This window comes from Cygnus atratus, chromosome 15 (assembly GCF_013377495.2).
Source record: "Cygnus atratus isolate AKBS03 ecotype Queensland, Australia chromosome 15, CAtr_DNAZoo_HiC_assembly, whole genome shotgun sequence".
Taxonomy (NCBI): Eukaryota; Metazoa; Chordata; class Aves; order Anseriformes; family Anatidae; genus Cygnus; species Cygnus atratus.
In genome coordinates this window covers 3,256,608-3,268,559 of record NC_066376.1, presented here as the reverse complement: position 1 = coordinate 3,268,559, position 11,952 = coordinate 3,256,608, and the positions used below count along the sequence as shown (strand labels likewise).

The 11,952-nt window shown below is 56.2% G+C and overlaps 2 protein-coding genes across 2 annotated transcripts; one reads left to right on the top strand and one right to left on the bottom strand.

Moving 5' to 3' along the window:
* Positions 1-337: 337 nt before the first annotated feature.
* On the top strand, positions 338-4,427 carry MED9 (mediator complex subunit 9). Its single transcript, XM_035563411.2, has 2 exons — positions 338-522; positions 3,603-4,427. The coding sequence occupies exons 1-2, from the start codon at positions 374-376 to the stop codon at positions 3,817-3,819; spliced, it is 366 nt and encodes a 121-aa protein (XP_035419304.1). The 5' UTR covers positions 338-373; the 3' UTR covers positions 3,820-4,427.
* Positions 4,428-6,394: 1,967 nt separating this feature from the next.
* Positions 6,395-8,404, bottom strand: RASD1 (ras related dexamethasone induced 1). The gene is made up of 2 exons (XM_035563410.1): positions 7,983-8,404; positions 6,395-7,710 (listed from the first exon to the last, which is right to left on the bottom strand). The coding sequence occupies exons 1-2, from the start codon at positions 8,266-8,268 to the stop codon at positions 7,160-7,162; spliced, it is 837 nt and encodes a 278-aa protein (XP_035419303.1). The 5' UTR covers positions 8,269-8,404; the 3' UTR covers positions 6,395-7,159.
* Positions 8,405-11,952: the final 3,548 nt, after the last annotated feature.

The following is an 11,952-nucleotide window of genomic DNA, read 5'->3' as shown; positions in this document are numbered from 1 at the left end:
GGACTTGCTAGTGTTAGGTCAGAGGTTGGACTATGTAAGCTGCTGTCGTTCTGTGGCTAGGTGATCTTGGAGGTCTCTTCCAACCTAGGTGATTCTGTGACTCTGCGATAGGCCCGGATCCAGGCTTGGGCACGGGGCCTTGGTGCAAGCCCCAGCGCACGGCCCCAGGCTCAAACCCAGGCCCTGGCGCAGAACCCAGGCTTCGGCCCCAGGCCCCGGCCCCCTGCCCAACTCCAGCCCCAGGCTCCTGCCCCGGCCCCAGGCCCCAGCCGAGCCCGAGCCCCAGCGCAGGCCCGAGCCCCGGCCCATCCCCGGCCGAGCTCCGCCCCGTGCCGTCACTGCGCGGCGCCGCGGCCGCGGGCTGGGGGCCGCCATGGCCTCGGGGGGCGCCGCCGCCCGGGCCCCCGCCGAGGAGCCGCCGTCGGCCGAGCCCCCCGCCGAGCAGAAGCCGCCGCCGCCTCCGCCGCCGCCGGCGCAGGAGGAGTTCTCCTTCCTGCCGCTCGTCCACGACATCATCAAATGGTAACGGCGGCCTCCGAGCCTCGGCACGGGCCTCCCCGAGCTTCCCCGGGTTGCCTGCGGGGCGCCGGGCCGGGAGTGCCCCGGGTGGGGAGCGGGGCAGCGGGGTGCCCCCCTGCAGGGACCCTCCTCAGCCTCCCCCCCCCCCGCCCCCCCCAGCGTCTCCCCTGCCCTCTGCCTCCTGGCTGGGGCTCTGGGAAGGGTGGCAGGAGCTGGCACAGCCCCAAGCTCCGAGGCACACCCCTACCCGGGCGCTGTTTGGGTCACCGGGGTGGTGCCCAGGTGCACTGCCCGGCGCCAACACCCAGGAGCAGGAGCGGTGCACTCGTGCTGGGTTATTGCTCTGCATAACCCCGCTGTTTGGCTGATAATGGCCTCAGAAAGTACAGGCAGTCCCGGAGCAGCAGCGCAGTCCGTTCCTGGGGTGTTGTAAAAAACAGGATGGCTTCTGCAGCGTTACAGGTTGAATCGTTCTCTTCCTGGTTCGAGATCGGTGCTTTAGGGGTAAAGGCGTTTGCAAAAGGATCCTGAAAACTGGGGTGGTTTTGGCCTAGGGTAGCCCCATCAGAGATGAGTTCCCAGCAGGACCATGGCACTGCTGTGAACATCCATCCAGGGCCCTCTCTGTGCTCTCACTGGGGCATGGAAAGCACACGTTCCCCTGTTACCAGTTATGGGACCAACTGCCCTTTCCCTGCATGCTTATATGGGGACTGAGGCTGGTTTGTTTCCTGCTGGTGTTTCACTTGTACCAAACCTATCTGAGTGCTGAGAGAGGCTCACCCTTAACGACTGCACCGTGAGAGCCGTGGCAAGGAAAGACAAAACCCCCTGCCACACCAGTCCAGATGCAGGGCAGGCGTGAGAACACAAACCCCGGCCTCAGTTTCCCCACTGTGCTGCAGCTCCCCCTGAGGCTGACCCTGCCTGATCTGTCCAGACCACAGCGGGGAGGTCGAGCCCATTGCCAGCTGCATCCGTGTGCATAAGCAAAGCGGGCAGGAGCCCTGGGCCGAGACCTCCCAGCCTGCTGTTTGTCACCGAGCAGGTCGTGGCGACCTGCAGGTGACAGTTCCGAGGATATCCTGTGCCCTGTCCTGCTGAGCCGCCCACTCCCACTACCCCGCTACCTCCACCGGGCTGGCACCTGGCTTTTCCTGGGCGGTGTGAGCAGATATAGCTGTGCTGAGCGGTGCTGCAGGCGCGTAGGGCCGCAGAGCCGAGCGGTGGGATGTGTCGCCTCATGTCCCTGACAGATGGCAAACGTATTATCCTTTAACACTGCCACTAGACTCAGAGCCCAGCCCTGCTGTTTTGACACTGACTCAGCCCTGAAGACACCTCATCTCCAAGGTGACTCGGTGTTCAGGAGCGATGATGTATCGTGTAAATTTGCTTACACTCAAGGCCACGTGCTCTTTCCTGTCGTTTGGGTCCCCAAGAAAGTTTTCCCAAGCAGGGTTTGCTGTTATTTTCACCCTTGTACAAGCAAATGGCATTGCTTGTGAGGTCCCAGCGCGTGGCTCTACCACTAATCGGTTGTGCTGGTGTAACCAGGAGCCCCAGGCGGGATGTGGTGGAGTGATACCAGCGAAGGAATGCTGGGGAAGCCTGTGAGGGGTTTAAAGAGCTCTGTCCTTTAAGGGAGGTCCTAAATGTGCTCCTTCAGCACAGGCTGTGGCTGGACATTGCGTTTAATCCTGGGTTATTGCAGGTGGCTGAATCTCTGCTCTTCCTCTCACCTCTGTCCATGCCCTCAAAGAGAGAGTCGCTTCAATGTCTTGATCCAGCAGGGAAATCACCCAAAAATTAAAAAAAAAAAAACAAAGACAAAAACTGAAATAATTATTCCTTGGATCAACCACCTGGACAGACAACCATCCGTTCTCTAGGTGTAGGTAAGGGAATAAGCCTCGGAGAGTCCTGGACGGCTCTTTTAAAGCCACCCTGCAGCTATCATGGATTAAAGGCAGTGTCAACCCATCCTTCCCCAGACGTGCAACGTGTGTGTGTGCCTGTATTTTTCCACTGCCGACCTGACCGTAAATGCCTGCATAATGGGGATACATTATCGTACCAGCTGCAGTTTTATTTAGAAGAGAGTAATGAATATTTTGTTCCGACAGGCTTTTGAAACGAACAGGACCATCTGGTTAAAAGTTTTGCTCTCAGCCATGTCACGATTCCCCAAAGTCATAATCAAGCACCTCTCAGCCCTGGTCATGCCAAGGAGGTTTATTTTGAGGGCTGGCTATTGAACGGGCTCCCGGATTTCAAAGGCCGTTAGAATCCCGCTTTCACTATTAGCAGGCGCCCTGGAAGCGGAGACTTGCTTTCGCCTGGAATCGTAAAACTTCTCGCTGCTGCTAACAAAGCTGAGGCAGATACTAATGAGGGTTTGAGGGCAGACGCTGCCTCAGACAACACTGATCCTTGAAAAGCACAGAGCTGGCTGCAGAAGCAATTGTGCTGCTCTTAAAAAATAAGCTGTCACTTCTCTTTTATTAGGTATACATCCCCAGAGAGTCGTTCTAAAGCTCCAAAGTACCATTTTCTCTGCCATTGGACACTCTCTGATACTTTGGGGAACAATTTCCATTTTCTGCTGTCAAGCTGTTTGACTGCATTGATTTTTTGGATTACTTCAGCAACAGGTCACAGGCGAGCCTGAGATCTTTTTTCACAGGTGCCTACACACAACACACATGCATAATCTTACTGTCCCTAAAGAGAGATACCGAAAAAAAAAAAAGAGTGAGAATTTAGCCTATTTTTTGGTAATGTTTTAAAGCTCTAAACCAGCTCCTGACCAGTGGAATGGGACCTGAGGTAACTGCATTGTGTGCTGGAAATTACCAGGAAAGCAGTTTGTCTCAGAGGCTACCCAGTCCTTTTATCTATCTGTGGTTATTTTATTGGCAGAGGTGAATTAGGTGTGTGTAGCTGGATACCAGGAGCAAAAGTTTCCCAGTGAATTCCAGTTTAAGCCTTGATTACACTGGAAATGGCAGTCCCCACATCGGGCTGAAGGCACCTTTCCAAAAGCAGGCGTGAATAGTGTCTCTGTTTTCTCTCCTCTGCAGCATGGACAAGGACAGCCAGGATGTTCACCAGGTGCTGAATGAACTCAAGAACAAGTTCCAGGAGATGAGGAAGCTGATCAGCTCCATGCCCGGCATCAGCGTCAGCCCGGAGCAGCAGCAGCAGCAGCTGCAGAACCTGCGGGAGCAGGTCCGGACCAAAAACGAACTGCTGCAGAAGTACAAGAGCCTTTGCATGTTTGAAATCCCCAAGGAGTAGGAAGGGAGCAGCTCTGCTCACAGGGTCAGGGGTACCTCTCCTGGCTGAACAGAGAGAAAAAGGTGTCGGAAGTTTACTTTTCTTTCTTACGTGCATTTTTTGTCACATTGCTCTGAAGTCGTGTCTGTGGATCACAGGCATGTGACAGCGAACCAGAACAGTTCTTGTGTGCCTCACATAGGATGATTACGGCGGTGTCTTCACGTTGATCTGCTGTAGGACTGTGTGCATTTATATATGCATCTCTGGTTTTTCTCTCCATGTGTGAGTTTGTTTTTTTTTTCGTTCAAGCAAGCAGGGGGCATTGTGTTTTCTCCTCACTAAAGGTCAAAATACCTGCTGGTTAAGTCGAAAAGGAAAAAGGGGGCATTTTCTGCATTTTTTTTCGCTTCCGAATGGACAAAAGCGGCCAAACATCAAAAGGGAGCATAAGAGGGAAGCACAAGCTGTTTGGCCCTGCTGCTGGAAAGGGTCTCTGGGGCACTTTGCAGTTTGTGTGTATAAAAGAGGAATGATTGCTCTCAGTTAGTTTTGTATGTCTCTCTCTGTTTTTAAACAAGTGGTGGTTGTGTCTGAGATGAGTCAAGTAAAGATTTAGAAACTCCAAACTGCCCCCGTTGTGTATTCACTGAGCGCATGTGGGCTGAGCAGGGGTAGGACTTGGGCGGTACAGAGGAAGTGCGTAGCCTGGGCCCAGCTCCTCTCTCTTAACATCACTTTTTTGGAAGGGGGGTGACTTGGGAAAGCAAAACGGGCTGCCAGGGGAGTGGATTTCAGCGTGCTTTGGGTGTGTTGATCCCCCACATCTGCTTGGGAGAGCACAGCTTGTAGGCAGTACGCTGGGCATCTTACTCCTGAAACAGAAGAAGGGAAAGCAGAATCAAACCAGCAGGTGTAAATGACAACAGCTTTTAGTTGCTCCGTAAGTGACAGAAGTCAGGCTCAACAGGATGGGGCAGTTCTGTATCTTAAGTGCTCCAGGGGCTTCCCACAAGTGCAGATATTCGAGTGGCTTGAACATTTGCCAGTGGCTCGTGGAAAGCTCTCGAATGCGGCATTGTGTTCAGATGGATCCCAGAACTCCCTGTCCTCTGTCCTCCCGCTGCTAGCGGTTACGGTGTCGGGTGACAACCTGGTAAGCAGCACGGCATCTCAACCGACTAACAAATATGTGACGGAACCTTTAATCTCATGGTTCTCCGAGTTACGCTGAAAGAAGGTGCGCGTCAGCAGTGGGGGAGTGAAAAACCAACCAGGGAAGTACAGTATCTGTTGAGAACCGGCATCAGAGGGCCGGTAGCATTCGTGTCCTCAAAAGAAGAGAAGCAAGATCTGTTTGGGTACGATTTTGCTTCCCTAAGCCAAGAGGCAGGTAATTATGCTCGCTGGGAGCTGGGATGGTTGCAACTCACCTGTAGCCTAGAGATTGCTCTGTCCCCACTGGAGTTGCTTTACTAGTAATTTCTTTGGGACGGTGCCAGCGTGTAAACTCTGGGCAAAGTAGAACACCAAGATAAACAAAGCACAATGTACACGCTTTTTATTACCGAAATTACCTTTCTTCCAGCCGTTGCCTGTCCCAGTTCAATAAATTCTTGTGTCCCATGCCTGGACGGAGGTTTCCCTTCTTTTGCCAGTTGCTGTTCCTGAGAAAAAGGGCGTATGAAGAGCTGGAAGAAACAAAGTGTTTTCCAAAGAAATGTCTGGCGCTTAATACAGGAACAAGTTAACTCTGTTAACTCGAATCCAAGTTTTAGACCAAACTGAAGAGGTTTTGTTTGCAATCTCACTCACCCACCTTACTTTTATGGCTTCAATAGAATTTTTCCTCATTAAAATGTATTAAATGTAAGTCTGTTCTGCAACTTGAGGGCGGAATGGGGTTGCTGAAAATGATCTGAAACAGAAACAGTCTGCTTCTGAGAACCTGAAGCCGGCGAGAGCTCCTCTTCAAAGAGCTTTCACCTTATCCTTTCACTTCCAGCAATGGTTGCTGTGACTTATTATTACCAAGAGATTAAAAACCATCAGATGCAAAGGTGACCTTTCAAGCAAAGTACTTCCTTTACTCATGTTGCAAAATAAAAACAATATCCTGGACGGGGCGCAAATGAATCAGTCTCTGTTGACATCATTAAAGTGTGTTTATTTAACCGGGAAAAGGCATGAAACACAATAAGCTCTTTATAATTAAATGATGTCATTTTCCTTGGTTTCTGCAGTGAATGACATGCCAATGCCCGGTGTGTCATGAAGTTGACAGGATCGCAAATCAGCGTTACCCAGTGAAGTGAGGAAAGAGTTCTGGCTCAGTGACCTGCTTGAGTAACAGCTTGCGTGGCCCCTCGTTACCCTGTGTGGCAAGAAACCGGCTGCTTTCAGAGACAGAAACCTTTGCACTGGGAGTCGGGGAAAATGGTGTAATAAAGGGATTGAGTTGAGAGGCGACTTTTAGCACCTCGGAGCTGGGCTCGGGTCTCGGTTTGACAGGATTTGGTTTTGCTTTGGGGACTGGCAAAGAGAAAAAAGCAGACCCACAAGTGTCATTTGAAAAAGATTTTTTTTTTTTTATTTTGTAGAAAAAATAAAACATCAAGTTTCACCCATGGTAGAAACACTTGAAGATTTTTTGTTCATGTCAGTGACAAGCAATACCTACATAAAGTGCCTATTATGTTCTCATTAAAAAAACCCTTCCCACTCCCCCCGCCCCCCAAATCTTGCAAATCAGACAAGACGAATGTAAACAAGAGTCAGTTTTTGGTCCATTGGGGCTGTAACTCTGCAATGTCTTTGCAACAGCTTAGGAGTGTCTTCTGCACGTGTCTTGCAAACACAGACAAACACACGACACAGAGCCAGAGTCCGTGCACAGCTTCTCAAGTAATAACGAAACAAAACAAAAACAAACCCAAAGCCCCAAGTGGATTCTCACAGGTCTCTGCCCTCCCTCCTGAGAGCGATGCCCTGGCCCAAGGCTGGGTGTTTTGGGAGGGAAAGAAACACGAGGTCTGCGCCCTCCGGGCTCATCCTCCCTCCTCGCCACCCATCTGCCCTTTCTCCGTCTCTCTTCCCCAGAGAAGGCTGCTCCTGGCACCCCCCTCCTGCCCTCCAAATCCTCCCCAGCCGCATCCCCCTCTCCCAAAATGTGCCCCGGGGGTGGGAGCCGAGGAAAGCCGACCCACGGGAGGAGGGAGGCTGGGGAAGAAGCAAGTCCCTCTGCCCGGGTGGGCGCCTGCCCACCCTCCTGCCTGTCCAAAGTCACTTCGGAACCGAGCCTCTTTCCCCCTCCCTGCCTTCTTTCCTTCTTTCCTTCCTTCCTCCGCGTCTGCGGGGGCTCCTAGCTGATCACGCAGCGGTCCTTCTCCTTGCCGTGCCCGCCGCCGATGGCTTTCTCCCGGATGTACATGAGGTCGCTGTGGACGCTGGGCCGGCGGGCGAAGGGAGCCACGATGCCGTACGCCTCCTCCGCGCCGCCCCGGCCGCCCTCTTTGAGCAGCTTTTTGCCTTTCAGCGCCTTCTTGTGCAGGATGTCGCAGTACTGGACCGAGACCTTGCGGTGCAGGTCGGGGCTCATCTCGCTGGGCAGCTTGGCCATGGCGAAGAGCGCCTGGAACATCTGGTCCAGGCTGCTGTTCTTCTTGGCCGAGATCTCAAAGTAGGCGCATTTCTTGGGGTCTCCCCCCACCAGCTGCTCGATCTCCCGGGGCTGCACCTCCCGGTAAAAGTCCCGGTCGCCCTTGTTGCCGCAGATGACCAGGGGCACCTCTATGTTCTCCTTGGTTTTGTTCTTCAGGCATGACTTGGTCTCCAGGATTTGCTGCTTCAGGCGCTGCACCTCCTCAAAGGAGTCCCGGTTGTCCAGGCTGAACACGAGGATGAACACGTCGCCTGGGGACAAAGCGGGGACGTGAGATGGTTGCGGGGATGGGGACACACACCGAGACCCCCCCTGGGAAAGCCATACAGAGACCGGGGAGGGACGGACCGGGCAGCACCCCCTTTGCACCAAACCAAGTTACCCGCTCCGTGCACCCACAAAATCCCACCTCCCTCCTCCCAGGGCTGGAAAACCCATCTCCAAAGCGAGCAATAAACCCCCAAATCCACCGAGAACCTCCCCCCCCCCCCCCATTTCCTCCCGGCGCTCCCCAGCCAAGTACCTGTGAGGATGGAGAGGCGGCGCATGGCTGGGAAGGGGTGGTTGCCCGACGTGTCCAGGATGTCGAGCTGGTAGACCTCGCCGCGGATGCTGTAGAACTTGCGGTGGAAGTCCTCGATGGTGGGGGTGTACTGCTCCTCGAAGCGGCCGGTGAGGAAGCGCGAGACGATGGCCGTCTTGCCCACCTTGGAGGAGCCCAGGATGACCATGCGGTAGCAGTTCTTGGCGGGGATGCTCAGCTCGGCCTTGCTGGGACACATCTTCTTGATCATCGCTGCCAGTTTCATCGAAGCCGGCGAAGGCGCGGCTGGCGCCGAGAGGACGACGAGGAAGAGGAGGAGGAGGAGGAGGAGGAGGAGGAAGGCGAAGGGGTGCCCGGCTGCTCAGCACCTCTCCCCCTGGCAGGAAAGGGCCGCTGTGAGCTCCGCACGGGCTCCGCCGCCGCGTTATATGGAGGTGGCAGCGACCGCCCCTCGGCGCGTCACGGCCCGGGGCGGCGGCGGCTGAGTCAGCGCCGGCCCCGTCCCCCCCTCCCCGTCCCCCCCCCTCCCCGCTCCCGGTGCTGCCCCGGCCGGGATGCTGCGGGAGCCGGGGAGCCGCATCCCGACCCCCCCTTCCCCTTCCCCGGGTCCTGTGCAGCAGATGGAGCCTCCCTCCCCCCCCCCCCCCCCCACCCCCCCCCGCAGCGCGGGGCGAATCCCAAAGGGATCTCAAAGTCCCGCTGGAATTGGGGCACTTTTGGGGTGCGGGGGGAGAGGGGTGGTGGTGGCCCGCCGGGGGCTGCAGCCCCGGGAAGGAGGGCTTTGGGTCGGGCTTTGTGGGGAAACCCCAATCCGAACCCAGCCCCAGCCCGACCCCGGCCCCAACACGACCCCATCCTCATCCCCAGCCCCTGCCCCATTCCCAAGATGACCCCAGTCCCAGCCCCATTCCGACCCCAGCCCCATCCTGACCCCAGCCCCATCACCAGCCCTAACACAGCCTCAGCCCCAGCCCCAGCCCGAACCCAACCCCAGCCCCAACACAGCCCCATCCCTACCCCATCCCCATCTCCAACCCCAAGAAGACCCCATCCCCATCCTGCCCCCATCCCCATCCCCATCCCTACCCCATTCCCATCCCTACCCCATCCCCATCCCTACCCCATCCCCATCTCCAACCCCAAGAAGACCCCATCCCCATCCTGCCCCCATCCCCATCCCGACCCCATCCCCATCCCTACCCCATCCCCATCCCTACCCCATCCCCATCCCTACCCCATTCCCATCCCTATCCCATTCCCATCTCCATCCCGACCCCATCCCCATCCCGACCCCATCCCCATCCCGACCCCATCCCCATCCCCACCCCAGCCCATCCCCACCCCAGCCCCAGCCCCAGCCGCCTGCAGCCCCGGCTGCCCCCACTAGAGCGCGGCCGAGGGCCCCGCCGCCGGCCCGGGCAGCGCAGGCGGCAGCAGCCGGGCAGGGCCCGGGCTGCTGGGCCCGGGGCACGGCCGGGGAGGGGAGGAAAGGATGCTGGCAGGGGGGCGAGGGTGGGCTTGGGGCGGCCGGGGCTCGCTGGAGCCCGTCTGCTGCGCGGTGAGCTCGGCGCGATGGATGAACGGGAGATGGGACGCAGGGGAAGCCGAGCTGTCAGCAAGCTGATGAGAAACTTCGACTCAAAGCACCTCTGAGGACCCAGGAGTTAAAAAAAAAAAAAAAAAAAAAAAAAAAAAAGCAAAAGTTGATGCTTAAGCATGGTTCGGAATAGCAGGGACCTCACCTACAACACTGCAAGGGACCTCGGGGTAGAAGACGGGGGTTTATGGGGCACGGGGCGTTTCACCAGCACTGCTTCGGAAAAGGATGCTGCTGAGCTTGCCGGCTCCTCTGAGGGTGTTCTCACACCTGGACGTTGATTTTAGCACTCCAGAGAAATGCAGGGGAGCTGCAGGTGCCCGTGGGGTGGGAGGAAGGAGCAGGTACAGCCCCTGGCAGCCCCACCGCCGCCGGCCCCGCAGCAGAAGCCGCAAGGAGACGTCGGGGAGGGAGAGCGGGACGGGGTCTCGTGCTTATCGATCTGTGTGTGAGACAGCACAGAGGCTTAACAGCCGCTTCTAAAGCACAGATGTATCACCCCCAAATAACAAAAAGATCATTTAATTGAAGCAGTTGAAGGAAAACAACGGGAGGAATAGGAAGTACGTACCTCTGGGGGACAGACAAATCAAATACCTTGATTGGAGTTTATTGTTAACCGTACAACTATTAATAGTTCTAGGAGTCAGTAAAAATAGCCTGCTCAAACCTCCTCTTAGGTTAGCAGGCTTCAGCAAATGGAAAATCCATTTGCTTGCTCCAAAAGGCTCTGTGGAGACAGCAGAGGGGCGGCTGCCCGGGCTGGGGCAGGGGGCACGAAGGGGGCTGCTCAGTGGGGACCCCCGGGTGCAAGGAATGGGACCCTGGGGCTGGATGGGCCCCGCAGGGCTTCATCCATCAGCAGAGGACGTGGGCACCATCCGCACCACCGGAGGCTCCTGCAGAGTCACGCAGAGCCCGAGGAGAGGAGCATTACGAGGCATTAGTCTCCGTCCCCCAGGATCATCTCGAAATTTGTCTGCTGCTGGAAGCAGAGCACATTTGCCAGGAGCCCGCTGCCTTTGATGGATGATAACGGAGCCACCTCGCTGCAAGGCAGAGCCTTCCCACGGCTCTGCCTGTTAAAAATCGCCACCTATTTCTGACCTGACTGCAAATAGCCTGAGCCCTACGCAGGGGCAGGTAAAACAGGATTTCCCCCCACAGCTGCTGTACAACCTACACGGTTTGACCCCGCCGCTTGTGGGGTGCCTGCTTCTTGCCTGCTTCTGCAGGATGCAGGATGCTCTCTGCTTGCTCACGCGGCTGCTCAGTACAGCCAGAGCCTGGGGCAGGCTGCTGAGCACGAAACCCAGTGATCACAGGCACCTTTTCTGGAACTGAACATCTTCAGCACCGATCAATCCCTAGCTTCTTGCTGTTTCTTTTTTTGCACCCACCCGTGTTCTCCAGCTGCCTGCCGATGAACAAAACCCGCCCGACAGCCACGAGCAAGTCACCGAGGAGAGGAAATTCCCCAAAAGTCGCACAAACATCCCAGCGACAGAACATGCAGCTCCCCAGGGCCCCTCTCGGACAGACTGTGCAAGCAGGAAAATAGAGTTCAGGGCAGCGCCAGCCTCTGCAGACATGTAGGAAGCAAAATGTACCAGGAAGCATGAGCATGCATTGCGCAGCCAGGCCCAGGAAGAGGCGACCTGGAGGGATGCTCAGGAAAGAACAATTACATCAGCACATGGAGCTGGGGGTGGCCTCACCCCAGGGCTGTGCTGGCCTCGGCTCGCGGCTGGATCCTCGGGGTCCACGGGAGGAAAGAGCCCAGAACAGGACAGCCCGTTTGTGCCTTTCCCCTGGCACATCCAGCACCCCAGACCCCTCCTGGGCTGCAGAGCAGAGCAGATCTGACATGAGCTCCTTATCTCTGCCAGCAGGACTCCCAATGTCTCCACCAGGGCTTTGCACCCCCCGGCCCAGCGCTCCTGGCTCCCAAATTCCTGCTTTCCCCTCCCAGGACAGGGACCTGTTCCTCAGAGCGGGACCATCTCCCTGTTTTCCCAGCTCCCTGGCCTGCAGCTCGCTCAGAAATAACCGCCGTGGGCTGAGCACTTCCCAGCAGCTGCAGGAGACCAGCGGGGCCGTGCGGGGCTCCAGCTCCTGCCCTGCTGCTCCCCTGGGACGGAGCGAGGAGGCGAGGGGAGCAGCTGGGGAGGGAAGGGAAGGGAGGGCTTAGCTCTCGCTTTTGCTTGTCCCCCTGGGGAAAAGCATCTGATTAAATCAAGACGCAGAATCCAGGGTTGCTATTAATTCCCTATATTATTAGCTTGTCTCATTTTATTAAATCTCCTTTAAGGCTTCTCAAAAGCAGCCCGTAATTCACAATGTATAATTTTT